This window comes from Gymnoscopelus braueri, assembly GCF_963280865.1.
Source record: "Gymnoscopelus braueri genome assembly, chromosome: 15".
NCBI classification, from domain to species: domain Eukaryota; kingdom Metazoa; phylum Chordata; class Actinopteri; order Myctophiformes; family Myctophidae; genus Gymnoscopelus; species Gymnoscopelus braueri.
The window spans coordinates 14,411,998-14,437,350 of record NC_137620.1 but is presented as its reverse complement, the minus strand read 5'-3'; the positions used below and the strand labels follow the sequence as shown (position 1 = coordinate 14,437,350).

The window sequence follows — 25,353 nt, the reverse complement described above, 5'->3', positions numbered from 1 at the left end:
TATAGAGAAGGTTACAGTTATGAGAATATTCAGGTCAGGATGAGGCATTTACTGTATAGTTGTTAGGTTTAAGGTCCTTCCGGACGAAAAAAAATGACCCGAAAATGCATCAGCAAATATTTCACATTCAAACTATTACTTTGGTGATGCCTTATTCATACAGGTTGATGCTTTTATTCACAGTGAAAAATCGAACTTGTTTTGAAAATAAATGATGTTGCTTTCTAGTTAGTATTCACGTTGTGGATGTATAGACCTGACACAAATAGCAGTTTAAATCAATGGGCATTAATCGCTCAAAATAAATGCTTGTGGTCTGTAAGGACCTTTAAGCGCAAAACACACTGCCACACATTGGCAGTGTGTTGACACGAACACACATTGGTTTAAATCGGCTGGGGATTTAACCCCCTCGACCTCCCAAAATCCCCCACCCAAAAAGGGTTGACATTCTAACCACAAGGCCACTGAGTTGGTATACAGTATGACCTTATCGCTCATCAGTGGTGGAAAAAGTACTCAAATGTTTTACTTAAGTAAAAGTATCAATAATGCAATGTAGAAGTACTTTGTTACAAGTAAGAGTCCGTACAAGTACAAAAGTATTGGTATCAAAATGTACTTAAAGTACCAAAAGTTAAAGTATTAAATGTTTGAAAATAGCAGATCTACAAGCTCACAACGTGTCGCATCGCGACGCGTTGTGAGCTTGTAGATCGGCTATTTTCAAATAGCCTAGGTATAAAATAGGGCTAAAGTGGTTAATGTATGTTTTATAATGTAATAATTTATATCTGAAAAGTAACTAGTAGCTAAAGTTTTCAAATAATTGTAGTGGAGTAAAAGTACAATATTTGCCTCTGAGATGTAGTGGAGTAGAAGTAAACATATTGGAAATGGGAAATACTCAAGTAAAGTACAAATACCTCCAAATTGTACTTAAGTAAATGTACTTAGTTGCTTTACACCACTGTGGCTTATAATGCATGAGGAAGGTAGTGCGCGCACATCCGTGGCCCAGGTCCAAGACAGGCAGCCGTATCCAAAAAGGAAATAGAGTATGCACACTGTCAACGTTTCGATCAATTCAAATCTTCATCAGGACATATGTATATATATATTATATGTCCTATTAGATTCCAGGTTTAAAGTCTGTCATAGGCACTTTTCTGCTTTTGTTGTTTATTTTTTATATTGTTCATATTGTTTTCTTTGTTTAGTTTTTTTCCATCTGTATGACATGTCTATTAATGTTTTATTTGTAATAGGTGTGTATATTCCACATGAAATTTATGTAATTTTAAACTACAACTAATGTACAAACATTCCTGGAGAATGTCACTTCTCAAGCCCCTGGCATTTTATTCATATTTTAGGCATTCTCCTTCACATTTGTACTGATTCTTTGTGCATCATCTTTAAATTCTCTTGCAAGTGAAAACAAACAAGTCTGCCTGTGGGTTTTATAAATATTTAACCAATGAAAAGTAATCACAAGAGCTTGTGACTAAACAATAAACTACATTGGATCCATTGGAACACAAGTTTATTTTGTTTTCTCCATTTCCTAAAAGTAACAGTTTTGGACATATAGTTTATGCGTGTGCGTACCCATGTGTGCATGGTGGGTGTTTGTATGTGGCTCACAGCCTCGGGGCTCAAGGCTTAGAAAGAGATTTTTTTTCCTGCGGCTGTCTGAGCCCTGAAAAACGCGGACATGGGCAACAGTCGAAAGAACAAGAAAAACATAAAAAATAAAACTGCATTCACCCGTAAATAACCATGCTTGTTTTACTCACACCGTTACTTGTACTAATGTACACTGATAAGTCTACTTGATGTTCACTATGTGTATACGGTAGCTTAGCCCCCCAGGCATTCTATTACCCCTCCACATTACCCACTGCACATTACCCATTGTTGCCAAGAGGTTTGTAAAGAGGCCTTAACCACTTAAACCCCATTATGGTTGACCGGAGTCCCTCAGGGCTCTGTTATTGTGGGGAAAGCTTTAGCTGAAAATAGCCGATAGGCATGCTCACAACGCGTGGCGTTGCAACACGTTGTGTGCAAGTCGATCTGCTATTTTCTGTAAAAGCCTTCCTCACAATAAGGATGCTGGGGCTTACAGTAAGTAAGTGTAAGTAACTGTGTAAGTGTAAGTGGTTAAGGAGGGAGAGTGACTTACTTGTACTTTTGAACCTTATCTTACTTGTTTCCCCTTTTTCTTTATTTTTTTTTCATTTCATTATCTTGTTGTATATTGTATTCAGACTGGACCATGCCAGACCGACATGGTTCTGCTTGCAGCTGTATCAGTGAGTGACATAGTTATTTGTAGGTTTGTGGCTATTATGGCGGAACTCAGTGAACTGCAAACTGCTCTCTGCCTGCACACCATGTTGGGACAACATCCCTCAAGCTCTGTGTGATGTCTCAGCAGGAGAGCTGTCCTGACGAGCTACAGAGCATTGTTGCACAATTAGACTTGGCAATAGAGGACTCAGACAAGCCTCATCACACGCACGTACACCTACCTCCCACCCACCCACTAAAGGTTCTCTGAATGGCTATTAGTCTGCCCATAAGCAACACGTCTCCTCACATAGAGAACAGGAAGGCAGTAAATAAAGAATTTTAGAAGCACAGTGGCTAAAGGATTAATGACACAGATGGGAGACCACTTCAGAGCCGCAGATACGGTGTTTATTGTGACGCTTCGGTGGACAGCCACCATGTTGGCAGTGAAAAGGCAAAATGGCCGCCCCCCTCCCTGTCCTCACAAATTGCCGTCCGTCTGTTTCATTTGCAGAGAGTCATTTTGCACATTTGGAGCATGCAAATGGGGCTATTCTCGCTGTGGGATTCTGTGGTGGGCAGCTGAGAGAGCTTGTTGACTCACGCTTGGTTGGTGGTGTTTTATGAGACAGAGGTTCAATGGCCCGTTAATCACTCAGGCTGGTAAGAAAACAGCAGAAGGGTCGAGCAAGGCAACGCAAGGCAAAGTTAACCGCGAGGACCCTCGTGTCCCTATACTGGCGCAAATATTCAACAAAAATAGCGGATCTACAAGCTCATAAAGTAACGCAATGAAACACATGAGTTGTAGACCAGCTATTTTCGGCGAAGATATTTATTGTAGAGGGGAAAAGGGAGGGGGCCAAATATAGACCCCTGGCAGATAGCGGCCAGTGAATAAATGGGTTTGAGTGGTTTTAAAATAGCCTCGACTGGACAACACAGTGGACTGAAAAGAAGGCTAAAACCAATACCCATTCTCATTGCTGTTGTACCCGTTTGTCAGTCTGTATCCCTTGTATGCCCATATATGGAAATCTATACATCTGTACGTCTGCCTGTGTCCCATATGCCCATATATGGAGATCCCTGATGTCATCTTGCCATTATACGAGCATAATGGTCAGATAGGCGGATTTGGACAACCGGATCTCCATACATGCCCAAATGAGGGCATATCGGCCGGATCGGCGGTTCTGGACGCGGCAAGTTTGAGATCGATTGGACAGTCCCCGAGATACGTGAAGGACAGTTAAGCATGCACGCACGCATGCACACAGATTTTTCGTAGGATGGCAGAGAGCAATCCATCTATCCGTTTTAATTGCACCGCGTGTTCCCCATTAGACAAAGCCAAAAGAGGAGAAGTCGATCAATAAATATTTTTTACAAAAAAGTGGGAAAAAATAAGGGAAAAAAGTCCAGATCCATCAAGTACATTTTTTTCCCTTTCTTTTTACAGTCAACCTCTTCAGATCCCGTCAGGCCCAAGAGAGCTGTCACCAACTGGTGTTATGTCTTCCAAGACGATCGTCAGCCCCCTTGAGAGCCATCTCCTAATTCAAGGACGAGACCGAGACACAGTCTGAGCCATACACAGCAAAGCCACTTCATGGTGTTTAACCAGTGGCCCCTGCGGACACACACTCTCTCTCTCGCTGTGATATCCCACTGTCCATTCTCTTTCCTCACCCCGTCTGTCTCTCTTTCTGTTGCCCCTTCATTTATTTCTATAGTCTGAAAAAGGAGACGAATGCACAACACTCCATTCTATAACAAAAGTGTAATTACAAACTCCACTCCGTCTGCCAAGCTAAAGAGCAGTAACTACGGGGGGGGAAACAATCACTGAAAAATGGGTTTAAAAGTGATTCAACTGGTCAGCCAAATGAGATATCGGCATTTAAGTGATATTACACTAATTGTACATCTGTTATTGAGGTAATTGTTTATCCCCCAAAATCACGAAGGCTAATTTGACCTTTGGGATACACAAATAAGTCGGTGTGTCCAAAAACGTAGTTACTGCACTTTGGCTTTGTAGGGCAGTGTAGCCTCGTTGCGATGAGTTGTGAGCTTGTAAACGAGCTATTTTCACTATTCATTGTATAACAATGTATATACATGGCTTAAATTAGTGGTCAAGTTCGTTGGTGACGCGGCCAAGAGTTGATAGAGGAATACAGGAAGCTGAGCAGAGCGCACACTAGCCTGGAAGCCAGATGAATCTGCCAGTGCAAATGCCCTCGGCAGTTTAGTCTAAACCCGCTCTGTTGTGATTGGATTTCACTGCCCTCAAAGTTGTGGGGCACCAATCAGGGCCCAGTATGCAAATGTAGGGCGGGTTAGCTTTTATTTTTTATCATTTGACATTCCAGACTAATATCTACGCTGTGATATTATTCTGGCCATGCCAGGCCAAGAGCACACACCCATCAAAATCGATGGCGGTGAAGTAGAGGGGGTCAACAACTTCAAATTCCACAGCATCCACATGCACTGAGAAAGAAGTGGACAGATGTAAAATTCCCTCCATCCAGGATATATACGACGGATCTTGTGTCAGCAAAAGTCACAGGCTTATCAAAGATTCTATCCACCCCAACCACGGACTGTTTCAGATGCTAACAATGCCTTCATAGCCACAGAGCCACTGGCAGTAGCTTCTTTGCCAGACAATCAGGCTTATGAACAAGTATGCCAGGAAAAAGAAAATTAAACTTGGTGTAGTGATTCCCGCCGAGCTGGGATCGAACCCCAGTCTCCCACTCGGCAAACCGACGCACAACCATACCGTGCCAATAGAGCTGAGCCCAATTGGCAGAGCTGTTGTGACCGTGTCTTGTCCGGGGCACCACATTGGGAATCACCAACTGCTACTGCCTGCCTTGGGTCATAGGCAGCCTGCGTGTTTAAACAATGCCAAGGACACTGGCACGGGTCACTTTAAAGCTTCTACAAACGCACAGTCATAGAATTCAGATATTTATAATCTAGGAGGGAGTAAGAAACACCTAGCTAGCACCTTAAGCGCTAGGACCAATAAACAAACTGTTATTTTGCTTAATACTGCTAATATTCTTGATTATTCCTTCTTTTTATTATTGTTATTATTACTATTACTATTGCTACTACAATGTCTGAGGAACCCGAACAAAATAATTTTACTCTCATGTACCCAACACAAGATGCAACAATACACCTTGAACCTTAAGTGGTTAGAGGACAAATGACACACTGAGTTCTAGGCTCTATAGCCGGCAATTAGTCTGTCAATTCAATTCCCAGCCATTCCCATCTCAGAGGCCACAGAGTCAGAGATGCCAAAGTGCCTTTTAACCATGGCTATCATTTCAAGAGGGATCACCCACACTGGGCGTTTTAAAGGCAGAGAGGTAAAAGGTTCCTCCGTGAAAGGACAGTCATCACAGTCCCAGTGAAAGTCAAGTGTACCCAAGATGATTTTCTCCACCGTCAACGATGGCAGTTTGATGGAAACCGAGCAGGGGAGATGGAGGGAGAGAAACACTGAAAGAACAGAGTGGTGGAGAGATTAGCCGTTATTATCTTTCAAAAATAATTTCCCCCCTTGGATTCCAATGTCAGATTTATACTACTGTAGGATACTTGGCTCAGGATATTGCACACATATTGCCCTGTTCCTAGAATGACGAATGATGAGAAACATCTGCTGAAAAAGGATGGGGGGGGGGTCTTTCAAGGTGAAGGGAGAAGGGAACTGTGATAAAAGGTTAGCCAATGGAATACAACTACCTTGAGGACTACGAACCATGTGTTTCCTGCACTATCTGAACCGAGTGGACCTCTGACATAGACCTACTCAACATAAACGGAGCTACTACCTTTAAACAAATTTGACATCTGAGGCTTTTGTATACCATTTGAAATAGTTTGGGGGAAAATGCTGCCAATTGTCCAAAAAGTGACTGCAAAATCTTGAAAGATTGCTGCTATTTGTTTCAAAAAGCTTTGTGCCAAGCTACCCATGCCAACATGTAACTTTCTAACAACAAATGAACATTAGTGGTTTTGTAAGACAGTTTTTCCAACTTTGCAATGTGTCATAGCTCTGTTTACACAAAGCTGTCCCCTTCAACTGTATACTTACTTTCCCCATTTATTTCTTAAATTGTTTTATTATGCTTTTCCCACTGGCTTTGACAATGTAAACATGTGTTTTCTCATGCCAATAAAGCTCCTTTGAATTGAATTGAATGCTGCCTGGATTTTGTTCAGTTTTTATTTTGCCTCCTGTCCACTCTTGTTCGGCATGCAGGTGGATTTCCACTTGGTAGCACACGTGGGTTCTCTCGCTGTGCGTTGTCAAAACAGAACTTCAGCCTTGAGACTGAACTAAAATGCTGCTGCTGCTCCGAACAAAAGCCCGGAACATTCCTTTAAACTGTACTGTTTGAAAGGCAATTCTTGTGTGAGTCTTTAATAGACATTTTGAGAATGGATATGCGCTGAAGTGCTGTACTGGGTGTGAACTCCAAACTTCTGGTTCCATTAGATGGAGAGTGAGAATAATGGCAATGGCTGACAAAGAAATATCATACAATAAGGGATGGATGGATGGGTGGATGGATGGAGCAATACAATCGGGCAAAATCTGAGAAGACTTTATTGACAGACCGAAGATGCTATTTAGCAGTATTTACCTCCTGTTATTTCTTAAGCCACGTGTGTCTGCTCCACCCACACACAAACACACATACGCACGCACCTGTGTGCTCACTTCTTTTGGTCATCACTTCCAATTTCACTTGTTTATCCTGCAGTTCTCAATACTCTCCAATACACTATTAATATTACAATTATTTAATGCAACCAGTGGAAATGTGTGTTAATTGGAGAGATTGTTGCAGTAATAAGTTATATCCTAAGTTGATCTTGAATTTCAATCCATTTGAGCATGTATTATAGTGCATAAGCTATCCAGAGCTTTTGACATGGACTCCCATCAACAGAAGGTGGACATATATCCATTGGCTGTTGTTGACCACAGATTCAACAACACAGACATGCTAAATAAACAGAATTTAAGTTATTTACGGTACAGAAGGAAAGCGTCCCGCTTGCATCCCTGCAAGAAAGCAGGTGCCTTTTTACTGCAATCAAACAGCATCTCCAGCTCAGACAAGCTTGTTGGGGGTTTAGTCCAACCAGATCGAGACTCATTAAATGAGTCTACACATTTTGTAAATATGCTTTCAGAGTAAATATGCTGTGTGTGTGTGTGTGTGTGTGTGTGTGTGTGTGTGTGTGTGTGTGTGTGTGTGTGTGTGTGTGTGTGTGTGTGTGTGTGTGTGTGTGTATTCAAATGACCAAATACGGAAAGCAGGCTTTAGAAAGTGGGTTTCGACCTCTAAACATGGCTTTCTCAAGTGTGGAAGGCCCCCCTCCGGATTGGTCGTAATTTAACAATTTACTGGTTTCATTTGAAATTATTTAGATGATAATTGATAATTGTTATTGGCTGAATTTATATATATACATATATTTATATTATTATAATATATATTTTTTTCTCCTGTAGTTGAGTAGTTGATGACTACTAAAAGGCATCAGTCGTGAATACCCTACCTCTAGGGGTGCCTTGTTGTCACTGTGATTAGAAGACAATTATCAGTGAACGGGCAGAAAATGCCTCCTACCTTTGAGGTCCAGGTTGCGGGCTCCATTGGAGTGCTGCGTAACGGTGCGCGAGTCGATCTTAAGCGTGTGGACGTTGTTGGCGTCCCGGGACACCACCACATTGTGCCACTGGTTGTCGTTGAGCGGCTTGTCCGAGTTGCCCTTCATCAGTGACGGCCCGTTGCCGAGGTCAAAGACATAATGGACGTAGCTGAGAGGAAAACGGACAAAAGGGTAATCAGGACCCGGTTTGTAAAGTAGGCATGCGTGCGTTCGTAATGAGGTCCCCACATGATTTTGGGGAGGTCCCCAGATGACAGTGAAGTAACATATTTAATACCTAAAAAGAAAGCAGATAAAAAGGCCATTACTGCATCAAAAGTAATCAAAACAAATTATAATTAAAACATGACAAACATTGGCCAAATGGTCAAAAAAAAGAGGCACAAATGTTGAAAATAGCCAATCTGCTTGTAGATCAGCTATTTTCACAATATTTATCTGTGGAACCGAGTCAAACTAAATGTGATGGCTCAACTCCTACAATTCCAAGTGCTTGTCAGGGTGGGGGGGTCCCCAGTTAAAATATTATGATTATTTTGGGGGGTCACGGCCCGGGAAGGTTGAGAACTGCATAATGAGACAAACATTTATTGGAGTCACGTATGTGTCTTTTGATGGTAATAATGAATTGCATTTTTATAGCGCTTTTCCAAGTGCTCAAAGCGCCTTCATTCAGTCATACAGGGTGGGGGGGGGGACATTGGGAGGTGAAGCGGCGAACAGTCGACGCCAGCATCCTCACTTTTCCCACATTCACACACCTACGGTGGCAAGCTAGCGACCGACACTAACTCTGGTAGGGAATGATATCTTCAAATCTCCACTTTAGATTTTTTTTCTTTTACATAATCGCCAATAAAGAGATGGTTGAGAGTGTCAAGGCGATGCAGATTTGGACTTACTTCAGAAATAATGTACATTTTGTATTCATCGTTCTATATAATTTCCCTCCATCTGGTGATATCTGCTTACTCCGATCCTGCACTTGTAAATCGCTCTGGATAAGAGCATCTGCTAAATGCCTAAATTGTAAAAAGTGTAATTGTACATTTTTGGAGAGTCGACACAGCACCAGTGGTGTAAAGTAACTAAGTACATTTACACAAGTAGACTACTGTACTTAAGTACAATTTTGAGGTACTTACTTTACTGGAGTATTTCAAATTGTCTATACTTTTACTTCAACTCCATTACATCTCAGAGGCAAACAAAAATTTGAAATCTTTAGTTACTAGTTACTTTGCAGATATTATTATATTATAAAACATACATTAACCACTTTAGCCCTGTTTTATACCTAGGCTATTTGAACATAGCCGATCTACAAGCTCACAACGTGTCGCGATGCGACACGTTGTGAGCTTGTAGATATGCTATTTTCAAACATCTTAGTACTTTTAATTTTGGTACTTTAAGTACATTTTGATACCAATACTTTTGTACTTTTACTAAAGTAAATTTTGAATTCCGGACTTTTACTTGTAACTGAGTACTCCTACATTGCAGTATTGATACTTTTACTTAAGTAAAACATTTCTGCACAGCACTTGGTATCCTTTTGTCAAAAGTGAGGTGATGGCGGACAGGACGACATCTCTCATTCTTTTGCTCCGCCTCATTGTTCGCCCAGCTTACATCCCTGCTTTCACTCTCTCTCTCTCTGTCTGTCTGTCACTCTTCTGTTCCATGATGTTCTTTGAGGGAAACAGCTTATGTCCTCCACCTCAGCCACGGCTGCATGTTATGGCACAGCTCTGAGCTCCTCCTTTGTGTGCTATATAGCTGAGTTTGACATGTACTGTATAAGCATTGAAACTGCTTTTGGACAAAAGCCCCCCGTTAGCTTCCAGGCAGACATGAAGTCACGGTTATTTGCTACACACAAAGAGGGCAGGTTTTTTTTGTGTGGTTTGTGGGTTGAGGCCATTGTAACTGTGCAATGCTGCATGTTATTCTGTCTCTGTTTCCGTTCCTTTATGCAGCCTCTTGCGATTTGGGTGTACAGACAGACGCTGCCCAGGTTGTGGCGTAGCAGTGCCAAATTTAGAGGACAATTTCCCGGTGGATATGTGTCAACAAAAAAGCGATTTGCTCGTATCTTAACCGTTTAAGACCGGGAACGCATCTGTGTCATTTTAGATTTCTTTAGCTATTCAAATATAGCAGATATACAAGCTCATAGCGCGGCACAGAATAGATAGATCAAAATAGCAGATCTACAAGCTCATAGCGTGGCACTCGCGCTATGAGCTTGTATATCTGCTATTTTTGAATAGCCAAAGAAAGCTAAAATGACATACATATGCGTTCCCAGTCTTAAAGGGTTAATTATGAACAGATTAATAGCGTTGCATGGTAAGTATGATAAACAGTTGGAATTTATTTCAGGTTAGCTGCACTCCCTCTAAGCTTTTATACAGAACTTACCAATCACTTTACAGGGCATGGTGATGAATTATGCTCCCAATTTCATATTCATGTTCATCTGGGTTACAGACTGAGAGATACGCACCCGGGAGACCGTTAAGATTTACAAGGGGGAAAAAAAGAACAAAAGTGAATATTTTTCCAACTTCTGCTTCTGACCAAATAACAACCTGCTGTGCAGCTATCAACCACGCTATAAAGCAAACTCACTGCTCGCAGACCCAAATTGAAGCTATACTTCCATTCCGCCAACTCCATTCATTATGGACATTAAATCACTTCCTCACTTATAAGCTCACTTTCTGAGGGATAAGTCCATCTCATCCTCGGAAGTCCATCTTGCTCAGCTCTTAACAAAAGATGCCTAAGCTGATGGAAATAGATAACAGTATTCCCGGGGTGATGGGTTTTAGCGTTGGGCAGCTTCGGGCATGAATCGTTCAAGATTAGCAGTTGCTATGTGAAGGAAAACAGGAGCCTTGTAGTGCCTTGTAGGTGTTGATGACATGTATTATTGTGTTATTTTTATGCTATGTTGATGAATTGAATACATACTGCAGGAGCACAATGGAAACAAAATGTTTGTGTTGTCCTTTTAGCCTTAAAGGGTTAGTTCAGATTTTTTGAGTATTTTCTGTAGGAAAATACTCAGGTCGTTCAATTTCGTAGGTCGTTCAATTTCGACCCCTCTGTCACATGGTACTATTTTTTGTGTCATATATTTTGTGCGTGAGTAGGCTGCCGCGGCGCAGTGATTCTGGACACAAACATTAGTACCATGTGACAGAGGGGTCGAAATTGAACGAAACTTGCTCTATATGGTAGAAATAGGTCAACAATACAAATGACGCTAGTTTTTTTAATTAATTTATTTTTAATAAATCGGGCAATCAATTAATACCTTTGCAACCACTACATTAATGGTAAGTATTTCCTACAGAAAATACAAAAAAAATCTGAACTAACCCTTTAACCCAAGACCTGAGGGCGATTCTTAGCTAATGTCTTCCAAATCCCAACAGTTTTCTGAAAAACGTATGTTTCTATATCAGTGGTTCTTAAACCTTTTCATGTCAAGGACCCCAAAAGTGATTATGTATTTGGCCACGGACCCCCATCTCAAAATATTTAGTTCCAGGGACCCCCAGAAGCAAAGATTTGAGTTAAAAATGTTTGCACACATTTTCTCGATTTTTCTAAAATAGCAGATCTACAAGCTCATAGCGCGGCACTCTGTGCCGCGCAATGAGCTTGTAGATCTGCTATTTTTGAATTACCAAAGTGTAAAATAATGCTTTTTAGCTCAAATCAAAAAATGAATAATTATTAATTCGGCATTTCAGCCACAGACCACCGTTTGATGGGATTTAGACTCTCAGACCCAAGGCTTAGAATATTTTGTTATCGTTGGATAAGATTTTGCCCACAATTCCATGCTGTATTGATGTTGGTACCATAGCAGAGATGACAGGCAAATGTTGATCAAGATAGCAATTATTTCATTGTGTAATGCAGATGTTTAACAATAATTTAACTCTTGAGAGCGTAAAATGAAACCAAATGGACCCTTACGGGTCCATTTGGTTTCATTTCACGCTCTCAAGAGTTAAGGGTCCATTTGGTTACCAACTCTACCATCATTTAGCTGGGGACCACCTAGAACCCCCTCAAGGACCACTGGTGGTCGGTTGAGAACCACTGCACTACATCGATCATTATTGTTTCTCCCTCAAGCAGCCGTTGGACGACAATCCTAAAACGCTGTGACTCACCCTTTGACCAACTCCACGACAATGAAGTCGCTCCCGTCTCCGGAGTTGAACAGCATCAGGCCGTCGGGCGTGGTGGTCTTGAACTGGAAGAAGAGGTGCATGGAGGCGTAGGCCTGCAGCGTGGCCAGCGCCAGGTAGCTGCCTTTGGTTCGAAACGTCACCGGGTCGGCGATGATGTGGCGCATGCCGAAGCGGGCGTTCAGCTCGCAGTAGGAGATGTCGCCGTTCTTGCACTGGTCCAGGTAGGGCAGACCGTTGAAGGTCAGGCCCTGGAGGTGGCCAATGAAGTTGGACGGCACCACGGAGATGAAGCGCCGCTCGGTCATGATGCCCGTCTCGATGTTGTGAAACTCGAGGCGCGTGTGGGCACCGGTCATCTGGCCTGGAGGGTGGAGGTGCATGGGAAATACAGCATAAACGGTGACATATTGGTTTTGCTGAGCAGGCTTTAGGCCGGTTTGTAAATTACCCGGCACAACGGGCCTCATGCAGAAACATTCTCTTACATTTCTTATATTTTCTCTTCATTTTCTTTTAACCCATTAACACATTGACCGCCGTGCCCGTAGTTCTACGGGCCGTTAAATCCAACGCTTAAGCGCCGATCCCGTAGCCTTCGGGCTGTGGTGCTTTTTCCTTTTTTTCGAATTTATTTTTTCAATTTTCCGGTACGGCACATTTCATTGTAACACCACCGGAAACAGAATTATTTGGGATCCGGTTTTGACGATCACGCCGGCTCCCATTCTAAAGCGCACACTGAAACGCCATTTTCTTCGATTGTAGTTTTTCTCCTCGCTGATCACTGTTTAACATAAACCGTTCTAACTCAACAATGGATGCCCCGTTTGACACGTGGTTTGGACTGGTAGACACAGGGAGATGTCCGCGATGTTTACAAACAGTGCACAGATCAATCTTAAGGATTTTAACGACGTCTATGGCGACGTGAAAAAAACTAAAAACAACAATAAAACGTTGGCACTGGTGAGTACATTATGAGATTAACCTCTGGCGGTAAATGTGTTAAGGCAAAATATTTAGATTTTTTAAATGTATTTAAAAATACATATTTATATATATTTAAAGATTTGCACACGTTTTCCAAAAAATAGCAGATCTACAAGCTCAAGCTATGAGCTTGTAGATCTGCTAATTTTTAATAGCCAAATAAATCTAAAATGTCAGAGATGCGTTTCCGGATTGAATGGGTTAAGAGAAACAAAATAACACAAGGCAACTCCAGATTCTTAACATCCACTAAATGAGTTGGGTGGCCGTCGTTGGCCTTGCGCAGACTCACTCATTGACACATATTTATAAATCATTGGTCATCATTGGTCTGCCTTTCCTCTTACCTCCACCTTACAAGTAATTATAGTTTGCGTTCAAATGACACCCTTTTCTCTGTCCATAAGGCTCAAACTGAACATGATAAACCAGCCTATATGTGTACTACCCCTGCAACCTGGAACCATCACTTTCTGGCAGATCTGCAGAACTGAACTTGTTGATGTCTTAAAAATATACTGAATAGTTTGATGGAAGATTCTGTTGGAAATTGCAATTGCTTCAACAACTACAGTTTTGCGAGTTGCTATTGTACGTTTTCTATAGGCGCTTTTAATGCTGTTTTATGTCATCTACTACCCAGTTATTTGTTGCTTTTAATGTTTTTATTTAATTTAATGTTTTATGTTGTTACAACTTTTTGATTGCTGCCATCTTGTACAGAGATCTTGTATCTCATAGGATTTCACCTGTATAAATAAAGGTAAATCCCATTGAGTCTTTAAAGATATTCTACACACATTCAATTATTCTAATATGGCTGCAACACGCAGTCTGCACAACCTCAAACAAGTCTTAATGGAGTAACCATTTAGCTAATAATCTCGCAAAATAGTCATTATGCAACCGATGTTGTATTACATTGGCCTATAATATACATTTCTTTGTAATGTGATTACAATGAAAGTGGTAATAATACAGGAAAATAAGCTCATCCTAATGTCCCTAATGTGCTTATGATCTCTTAAAGTGCAGCTCAAGTGCCTCGATTTGTACACACTGATCCACGATCATGAATTAATTAAGTTTTTGTGTGGAAACGCAGTTGAACAAGATTTCATTTGTCTCCTGTGAGGAACTTGCACAATTAGAATGTTGTACGCAACCTGTGCTGCTGTACTTTGTATAATGGTATGATTTACATCATACCATTATACAAAGTACATTTAAATCAGGTATGTACTTAAGTACTTCCAATTTTCAATAATTTTACTTCTACTCCACTACATCTCAAAAGCAAATATTGTACTTTTATTCCACAAAAAAATTTAAAACGTAAGTTATTAGTTACTTTGTAGATTTTGAATATAATTACAAGCTATTATTGGCTTGTATTATTAAAAGTGAGCTTGTAGATCGGCAATTTTGAATGGATTTTTATACATTTGAAAAGTTGTGAATTGGGACCTTCTGCATAATGATTGCTTTTACTTTTGGTACTTTAAGTACTGTACATTTTGATGCCAATACTTTTTTACTTTTACCCAAATACATTTTGAATACCGAACTTGTACTTGCAACAGACTATTTCTACAATAGGGTATTGGTGCTTTTACTAACAGTAAGTAAAACATGGGAGCACTTCTTCCATCACTGGTGTGCAGTAATGAGTTTGGTGAGCTGCCTCAGCCTGGTTAGCCCTGCAAGGACTCCTGCAGCATTTTCCTACCTCATTTTATTTTGTATTTCTTTTCACTACATAACCATCCCAGGAACCATCCCAGGCAGTTCCTAACTTAACGGGTTCATTTCTCGCCTCTGGCCCTCTCTCTTTCCCCCTCACGTAATCTCAACACCATGCTCTCTCACCTTGCGCTCATCCCTTGGCCTTCGGGTCTGTTTGCCTGCGGCCTGAATGTGTTGGACTCTCCAAGCACCACTTTCTCTTTTGACCTTTACCCCATTCTGTTGCTCGTTTCTCTCGGTTGGGAGTAATGTGAACTCGCGTCGGGCGCCGTCTATCTCTGCACACAGCCGTTCGATGTTCGAGCCGGCTGAGTAACAATAAGCGCTTCCCCTTGTGTTTCCTTGACAGACCCTTTGCGGTTTAAACTCCTCTCTGGAACCGTCTTCACATAGTTAAAAAAAAAAAAAAACCTGCAGGGCTAGTGGGTAGTTTTAAAAAGCAGTTACAACTCACTTGTTTTGCCTTGTGTGTGTCTTGTACTTGACTTCTGTAGTTTTAATGTTTTTATATAGTTTTTATTACGTTTTATTTCTTCAGTTTTTCTTTCTTTCTATTAATATAAGTTTTTTTCATTATGCAGCACCTTGTAGCTCTAGTTTTGAAAGACGCTTTATTAAATCAAGTTTTCGAAAACAACAATGCAATGCATTTCTTTGCCGTTTCATGGCACTAAGAAGTTGTTCGTTCCATGAGTAGTCAAATAGGTAAGTAAGTAAATGTATTGAAGACGAATAATACCAGGACTGGCCAAACATACCCAATAGACTGTTAGATTTGGTTATCGAACAAATAGTATGTGGTTTTAATGGGAATGTACAATTCGGGGGCGAGCGTGTGCCTCACTAATGTGTCTGGTTGGATCTTCAGTATACTTTCCTGTTCACCTCGTCTCTCTCCTGTTATCATTCTAATCTACACACATCTCCTGACACTCTGAAGCCACTCACTGACCTTCCACAGTGACGTTGTCCACCGAGAGCTGCAGGTTCTTGCCTCGTCGCACCACCTTCACCGTGTGCCACTCGTTGTCGTTGAGCTTCTGCCCCGCAAACACCGTCTCGGGCCCTTTACCTGCGGTGGGGAGAGTTGGGTCACTCAGCCGGCCCGGGCAGACATGGGGGATACAAGCGCTCCCTCACACAAAACACGTGCGCTCACGACACAAGCTGATAGAGCTCAATATCGCTGACAGCAGCATTGGAGGAAACCTGCATGTTTGCGTGTACTCAAGGTCGCATACATTACCATGCATATATATAGGCTCTATGCACAGCAGACATATTGGAAAGAAATTGGGCCACTTCTTACTTCCCTGTTCCCTCACAGGTGTTACCAATGATACTAATTAAGGCTCTGTTCCATTCTGATCAAACAGAGTCAGAGGGCTGATAGTGTGCATGTTGGCTCACTGGAAACCCCCTGCTACACCAGTGGGTCTCAAAGTGTGGTCCAGGGACCCTCATGGTTCCTTCAGGGGGTTCCAAATGGACTCTTGCGGGTGTGTAACTCTGAGAGTGTACAAATGGAACCAAATGGTTACGGGTCCATTTGGTTCCATTTGTACACTCTCAGAGTTATAAGAGTCCTTGACATTAAAAGGTTTGAGAACCACTGTGCTACACTAAATGGAACAGAGCCTTCATTAGAATCATTGATAACACCTGTGAAGGAAGTAAGGAAGAGGCCCAATTTCTTTCCAATATGGCTGCTGTGCATGGAGCCTATTGCATGCATGCCCGCGCACGCAAACACGCGCGCACACACACACACACACACACACACACACAACAAGAGGAGGAGTCAAGCATTCGATCTGACACACAAAAATCTAAGTAGAAAGCCTCTTCAACACTCCACTAGTGTTCCGGCAGGAAAAGAAAAAACGGAAATAAGCTGTAATCGAATGACGGGCACGTCAACGCAGACAGGCAAAGACAGCTGGCAAAATTGTGCATTCTAACGATACAGAAAGCAATTTTATATATTGTTTTTTTTTTTTCATTCATTTTTTTGAGCAATTGATGTCTCTATTCAGTACGTGTAGGAAACAAGGTGGGATTGTAGCAGTGCCTCTAAAGTGGGAAAGTCGATGAACGAAACCAGACAGCTTAACTGCCCCCCCCCCCGCTGTACCCACCCAATTCCTCTCTCTCTCCCCTCTCTGTTGTCTCTACTCTGCTATACTGAGAGCCCCAGCTGGATGTGATGGCATAATGGTGCTACTGAAAGGCTTATTAAAGCCATATTTACATAAGCGAATTTTTTTTTCCAAAGTGGAGAGATGACTATTTATAGGTTGCCAGTGACGAAGCCTTATCACACCAAAAAGTGAGAGAGAGAGACAAAGACAGACAGAGAGACAGACAGACAGAGAAAGAGAGACAGAGGATTCGGATGGGGGAAACAGGAACCGAACGCCGACTCTAAATTCGCCATGACGAGGCAACATAATTGACTCTGCCATGGTGTGTTTGTGGAGTCAAGTGAGGAACATGCCCTCCGTGGGAGAAAGACAACAAAAGGAGGCTCAGCCTTTTCCCCCACAACCTCAAACACTGGGAACCAGCAAGCTAGGCCTGTCTGCAGTGGGAGAAGAAGAAGATAACAGTGATTATAGGGGGAGAAGAAAGGCTCTGTAAACAACACCTTCATAACGGGAGACTTCCAATCCATTGCCAGCCGGGGGCAATGACCGCAATAGCCTATAGCGCCAAAGGAGATGGGAGCTGCGGGTGAGCGATGGTCCTCGTGGCTGGTAAATAAAGAAACCCCAGAGGCAAAAAGGCCACCGGCTCTGCTAACACGATTAGCACTGACGTCTGGTTTATTAGAGATTTAATATTGGGAAATTCTCCTACACTGGTGGGGCCTGGAGGCTGCCGGGTTAGCTAGCTATAGCTGGAAGGCTGACTATTACTGTAGCGCGCGGCGGCTCCCTCGGATGATGAAGTGCACCATGGCGAAATACGATTGTCCCCACTCCCGGTTGTGCACGGAATGATTTAGTTTGGAGGGAAAAAGGTTCCATCAATTGATGGGCCGGCACGTGAGCGCACGGCACGCTGGAGAATTGTTTTCCCATTTACTCTTGTTCCCTTTTTTCTTTTTACACCTTTTTAGTTTTTTTTTCCACCGCAGCCTTTTGTCTCCAGCCACATGGAATTGGATAGAGAGACTTTTAATCACAGCATGTGTGAAGTAAATATAAAGGAAAAGGCTGCAATATTTTGCTGCAAAGCGAGAGGGGAAGGAGGGGTTTAATAGTGGAAATGGAAGTTGGGTGGCTATGGCGGACAGGTTGAAACTGATAGAAAGAAGAAGGGAAGACTGAGAGAGAGGGATGAGGCCAGGACAGAAACGGAGGGAAAGAAGCTAGGAAAAGGAGCTGAAGGGCTCTGCATGCCAGCTATACATGTATATGTATGTGCAATGTGCAAGTGTATTTATATGTGTATATAATGAGTATTTATGTATATGTATTTACATATGTATGTATTCATGTATACAGTTATGTGTACTGTATGTGTATTAGTGCTGTCAAAAGATTAAAAATCACAATTAATCACATTTACTTTTTTCATAGTTAATGGCGTTAATCATTCAAAATGTGGCCTTCAAGGGAAATCGTTCAAGCCTCAATTAACAACCCAAAACAATGACAAATGTTGTCCAGAAACCTGGTACTGCATTAACATAAAATGGGTATGATCTGCTAGATGTAACAGTATTAATATGAGTTCTCACACAATGCAGTGTCCTTAGGCTTTGTTTATATAGGTTCACTAAAACATCCATATAAATAAATAATAGACCTCAAACTTTATGCAAAAATAAAAACAAAAATAAAGTGAGCAGAATAAAGTAGCGTAGCTCCTTACATTCCATTCTGGTTAGCCTTTAGCTCCCTTTGGATAGCATGATAAATGGATACCGTAGGTCCTAATGAGTTGTGGGGTTACAATGGCACTGTAACATCTTCTACAATGACCATGGAATACCACAACACATACCAGCAACACACACTATAGCTAAGGTAGCACACTGTTAAGGTAGCTTATTGTGAGACACATAATATTATCAACATTGTTAAATAGCTATCCATCCTTATGCACTGTATCCATTATGTGACACAGTAACACACATACCGTAAATTCTCAAATGAAAACAACAAGTAGAACTGCTTATTTTTGTTTGTTGAAATACTAATGTCATGCACATAATTTGTTCCAGTGTTTACTGCAGGCCTTGTTGACGAGATTTAGACAAAATAATCCTATAGAATTTCCAATAGAAAAGAAATATCCAATTAATCCTATTGGATTTTTTCTTATAGGATTATTCATGGAATCAAATAAAAAAAACTAATATTACTGGCTGCCTACTACATCAAATGCTATGTAAATATAGACTATGAAAACAAAAAAAAACACATCTTGACGCTGAAAATCACTCGTTCTTCTGGTCTCAAGTTGTATTCACCAAGCCCCCAGAACCCAGTGGTTTCATTGAAGCGGAATGGACATGCTGGCCATTTGAGGTACTGCAGCTTAAAACGGCCTGGGGCTTCTGTCGCGAACGAGCGAAAACGGTTTTCGACCAATGGGCTCGACTCACGAGCGTGCGCACAAGCTTGCGCACGGGGCTGCGCGCTTCTGTGACGCAAAAGAGAAGCCCCAAATAGGCCTCGCCCACCACATTTCACAACCGGGAAGAAGGGGTGATTTCGGCCCATGCGCTGTGTGAGCAACTCAATGCAAGTGGATGGGATATCCGGTGCCCTCTCTATTATTTTTAACTCTATGTGGTATTCACACATGACAGGAGTCATGCGGGGTGGAGCTTAGCGAATGGTCCAAAGGCGAACAGAGACTTTCATCAGCTATGTGCTCCTCAGTGGGTTGGCATCTTAAAATGCATTGAAGCCTTTCTCAATTATAAGCTGTTTATTAGCCTTTTTTTGCCACAGGATGTGGGATCTGTAATCTCTAGTAAGTCTAAACTCTACACATAGTTCAGGTGTGCACATCCTCGGGTATTAGACTAGTTCAAGTGTAAGAAGTGTGACCCGTAGGGGTCCATATAGGGTTCCTACGGTTGAATTAACACTCTGGATGTCACTGCGTGAAATAACCTGGGCGTGAACCCGGCTGGCTGATATACGAGCGCAGGAAGTAGCAGGGCCTGTTGCAGTGCTGTGCAAAAACGCAATGAAAATTCAACCCCTAAGGGGGCGAGGTCCATGTAATATTTATCCGGCTAGCTAGCCGCTAGGGCCATGGCAGAGCCAGGGACACCGCTGTGGGGTAATACCGAGGTCCATTAAGGACATAATGGCACTAACAATAGGGAGTCTAAAGAATGTATGCTCTGCTAAGGACGGCGGTAATGGAGAGGGCTTTATTATAGGCAGGAGCTGTGAAAGGTACAACATGGGACCCGACCTATTCACACAATTGCGAAGCATAATAACGTGGTCAATTTACAATTACAACAATTGAAGCATTTAGCACACGCTCTTATCCGGAGCGACTTACAATAGATCATGTAATAACATACATAGAATGCAAACAATTACTAAACAATATAGTATCAAAAATAATAATCTGTACAGTGAAACTATTGGATACTATAGGTAGAAAATGAACCTATAGCATCTGTTTAAATAACATGAACAAAATAACAAAATAACAAACAAAAAAAAGTGAAAGTGTTTAAAGGAAAAGGAAAATAAAAAAGTCCCCCCCCCATTCTATGTTGCCTAGAACTGGATAATTGATTGAGGTCATGTGATCAGTAACATACGCAGGGTGTACTTTTGGCTGAGGGGGCGGGACTTTTTTCTTATTTCCACACAACAGCTCTAAGGTGTACTGAAGACGTTCAATGTTGAAAATGAGTGGCATTCCCCTTTAAGGAAGTATAAAAATGAGGAGCCACTTGCAAAACTGCAAGGTCAGGAGCAGTAGAGTATAAGTGCCAATATTTGTCAGACAACAGCAGGGAAAGTGGGCCATATAGCTTCCGAGTACTATGAGAACAAAGATAATTATGCTACAATGGGAAGTTTGGCAAGCGAGTGAACCGTATATATACTCCCAGCATCAGATCATAATGTCATCATTGTGTTTAAATAGCAGACACCGGGCGCTGCCGATCGGCATATTTCGGAGCTACAGTACCCGTCCCTGGGCCTGAATGAGAGAGGGGCTCAGATTCACTCCAACGCCATAAGGTAATGAACACAGCAAACAAGTAGGCACAGAGCCGGCAGTCCAGTGTTAAATGAGCCCGTAAGCCCTTAAATCCATCTCATCTATAGAGACAAGTGGGGACAAAGTGCTCATTAAGCCATTCAATCCGGGAACGCAATCGTGTAACCACTTTATCCATAATATTTTATACTTTGGCTATTAAAAAATAGCAGATCTACTAAGCTCATAGCGCGGCACTCGGTGCCGCGCTATGAGCTTGTAGATCTGCTATTTTTGAAAAATCGTGAACATTTGGTGCGAATCTCTAATATATTTTAGCAAACATTTTTAACTAAAATCTTTGCTTCTGGGGGATTCTACAAATGTCTTCTAAATCCTAACACTTATGTTGCTATAATATCAGTGGTTCTCAAACTCTTTTCATGTCAAGGACCTCCAAAATGTTATGTATTTGTCCGCGGACCCCCATCTCAAAATATTTTGTTCCAGGGTCCCCCCAGAAGCAAAGTTTTGAGTAAAACTGTTAAATATACATTCAAAGATTTGCACACATTTTCACGATTAATTTGTTAAAAAAATAGCAGATCTACAAGCTCATAGCACTGCACTCGGTGCCGCGCTATGAGCTTGTATATCTGCTATTTTTTAATAGCCAAAAAAAAACTAAAAGTGACACATAGATAGATGCGTTCCCGGTCTCACTGGGTTAATAAAAAATAAAAAGAGCCGGCGATTATTAAAATGCAATTAATTCTTGCTGCGCGGCTTGCACCCTTCTCTCGCTTTGACACGGAAATCAGTGGGCAGAAGGCCTGTGATCGCATACACAAAAGCAATACCTCCCCCTTCATCTATTCTCTTCCTCTCACTCCCTCATCTTCTCTCACTCTGTCAGATTTCCTCTCGTGTGCCAACACATCACACGTGGTCGCCAACGGTTCTCTTTTTATCTAGTGTAAAAATAGCTACATTGGAGAGATTGAGAGTGCACATTATATAGGCGGCGGGCAGGCGTGTTTTTTTTTTTAATTCAGTCATTCCTTCTCATTTCATGGATTTCCAGAATGGGCGTGTCTGAACAGGCGATCTCAGAATGGCAATGTTTATGAGGTCATAAACATTTTTGATGGCAAACCCAATGTTAAATGAAAAGTGCCCGAATCGCTCCGAAACTTTTTCTACCCCCCCTAAGTGGGGGTCTACGAACAAATACTTCGGGCTCGGATTTTGGCTCCGCCCCCCGGAAGTGGGTGAAACAGGCACCTCAAACACTTGGTGGAATTGTTCAAAAATGTTCAAAGTGTTTTCTTTTCGATTTTGTATTTTTCTTAGATGCTTCTTTTTATGCAGAATTTTTCCATTTCTTTTTTTTTTTTTTTATATATTTTTTTATTAACAGAATTTTGTATTAACAGAATTGCTCAGTAGCCCCCCCCCCTGCCCAAGAGGACGTTTTGGTATTGCAGCTGAAAGTGCTGTATAAGCCAGAGACAATTGACTTGGGATGAGTATATCTGAGTGATGATTTAGGCTCAAACCTTTTGAAAAAGGTTTGAGGGACATACACCATATGATATTAAATATCAAATATTTTTTTTAAATTCATGGTGTAGCTCCTTTAATGTATGTTTTGTAATAATAATCCAAATCTACAAAGTAACTAGTAACTAAAGTTTTAAAATAATTGTAGTGGAGTAAAAGTACTATATTTGCCTCTGAGATGTAGTGGAGTAAAAGTATAGAAAAATGGAAACACTCCAGTAAAGTAAAAATTCTCAAAATTGTACTTAAGTACAGTACTTGAGTACATGTACGTAGTTACTTCACACCACTGAGTGCACATTATCCCCGGCAGGCGGCATCGCGGCATCGACAAGGTGTGTGTGTGATGTTTGCAGACTCTTGCATAATTACCAGCAGCCATCCATCATTGGCCGCCGTGTTCTGTGTGTAAACAACCTCGATTAATGCAATGGGATCAATTCGACACAAAGCGTCAGCCAGTGGCTGCAGGTTTGCCGCCATCAGTCATCAGTTTGTGCTGTGTGGCCGGTTCCTTGAGTACTGATGTATTATTATATTGACACTAATCACTTTTGAGAAAAGAGCGCGTGAACGTCAAACGACGGTTCGTATGGTTAGCAGAATCCTCTTGAAGGATTTTAACCCTTTTAAGACCTGAAGCCGATTCTACAAATGTCTTCTAAATCCCGACAATATTCTGAAAAACGTACGTTTCTGTAGCAGTGGTGCTCAAACCTTTTCACGTCAAGGACCCCCTAAATGATATGCATTTGGCCGCGGACCCTCATCTCGAAATATTTCGTTCCACGGACCCCCCAGAAGCAAAGATTCGAGTTACAAATGTTCGCTTTAAACGAATGCATATTCAGCAATTTGCACACATTTTCAAGATTTTTCAAAAATAGCAGATCTACAAGCTCGTAGCGCGGCACTCGGTGCCGCGCTATGAGCTTGTATATCTGCTATTTTTGAATAGCCCAAAGCAATCTAAAATGAAGATCCACCGGATTGAATGGGTTAAAAGTGAGAGCGTTTTCAATCTGCATGCATGCGCAACTATCAGTGGCACAGAAAGTCGGCCGTTTTGACCTATTTAATTGGACTCCCTTTCTCTCTTTCATGTCAACAATTGTCCCCAGACACCTCAATGGCTCGCCGCCCGCAGCATGGGCTTAAATAAACAGAGGGACGCAGAGCATGAAATCAGGCCCCGCCGCGGGCGATCCGGGGCGGAGAAAACTGGAGCGTCGGGCGACACAGTGGCCCCAATGACACTCCGCCGTTGCTCTGAATCAGCAGCCCCACCTGCCGATCATCGTGCTGACGCGAGAAAGCGTTAATAATAGTATTCAGTGGTGGAAAAAAGTCCTCACATGTTTTACTTATAAGTAAAAGTATCAATACTGTAAACACTCTGTTACAAGTAAAAGTCTGGTATTGAAAATGTACTTGAGTAAAAGTACAAAAGTATTGGTATGAAAATATACTTAAAAGGACCAAAAGTTATCATATGTCTAAAATGTATGAATATCTTTTGAAAATAGCAGATCTACAAGCTCACAATGCGTCACATGGCGACGCGTTGTGAGCTTGTAGATTTTCAAATAGCCAATGGTTGAATAGGTTAATGAATTTGATGAATTGAATTTTGTAATAATAATCAAAATCTTCAAGTAACTCAAGTTTTCAAATAATTGTAGTGGAGTAAAAAGCAAAAAATTTGCCTCTGAAATGTAGTAGAGTAGAAGTAAAAGTACAAAAAAATATGAAATACTCCACTAAAGCAAAAGTACCTCAAAATTGTATAAGCACAGTGCTGGAGTACGAGTGCTTAGTTACTTTCCACCACTGTTAGTTAGTATTTTTAGATGTTTGTTAGGAATCAAACCGAGGGGCTCGCTCGCTCGCAGTTTGCCAGCCTCGAATTAACCCAGACATGATCCCGGCCGAGTGATGGACGAGACAGCTAGCGTGACAGCTAGCTAGCGCCGCCGGCAGATGTTGATGATTAGCAGCATCATCGCTAGCACCGGACGACCAACCGCCGGCGGGGCAACCGCGGTGGTGGTGGGAGTCATGCCAGCGCAGAGTTCAGAGGTGACTGCGGGGTGTGAGCCTGTGTCAGCGAGTCAGAGGCTCAGAGCTAGTTCTGGGGTCGAGGGACGTGGCGAGAGCTGATGTACTGTAGCCGTAGCTGTGCCAACGAGACAGTTTATGCCATGCTCCACTGCACCGTGCTGGAGGCAGACTCTGAAGAATTTAAGAGGGTAATATAATAAGCAATATGCCCATTATTGGTCTTATTACTCCAGAGTTTACAGTAAAACACTAATGCTAATTCTAATTCAAAGATGAAGACAGACGAGGATGCATAGCAGAGTGGGAAAGAGAAAAACCACTGGCATAGAGAGCGTGGTCTCTGCATCAATGCCCTCAATATGCCATTTCGGCTTTTCTTGATTTGAACATTGACTGAGCTAAACGGGCGAGCGCGGGCGTCCGTGTTAGTTGAGCTCCATAACTGCAGTGTGAGATCTCTCTCTCTCTCTTTTTTTTTTTTACAACTAGATACCGCTTCCCTTCCAATGAGGTATGACAGAATGTGCCATCTCTAAGTATGGGACACACAGTGGTGTAGCCT

The 25,353-nt window shown here is 41.9% G+C and overlaps 1 protein-coding gene across 5 annotated transcripts in view; it reads right to left on the bottom strand.

Annotated features, from left to right (window-relative positions):
* Window positions 1-25,353, bottom strand: part of nrxn2b (neurexin 2b) — an 890,203-nt gene that overhangs the window by 425,117 nt on the left and 439,733 nt on the right. For all 5 annotated transcript variants that reach the window (XM_080450580.1, XM_080450581.1, XM_080450582.1 and 2 more), the window contains 3 exons: window positions 15,928-16,047; window positions 12,219-12,600; window positions 7,977-8,167 (listed from right to left, as the gene is read on the bottom strand). In XM_080450580.1, the coding sequence (XP_080306706.1) occupies window positions 7,977-8,167; window positions 12,219-12,600; window positions 15,928-16,047 (693 nt within the window). The remainder of the gene's footprint in view (window positions 1-7,976; window positions 8,168-12,218; window positions 12,601-15,927; window positions 16,048-25,353) is intronic.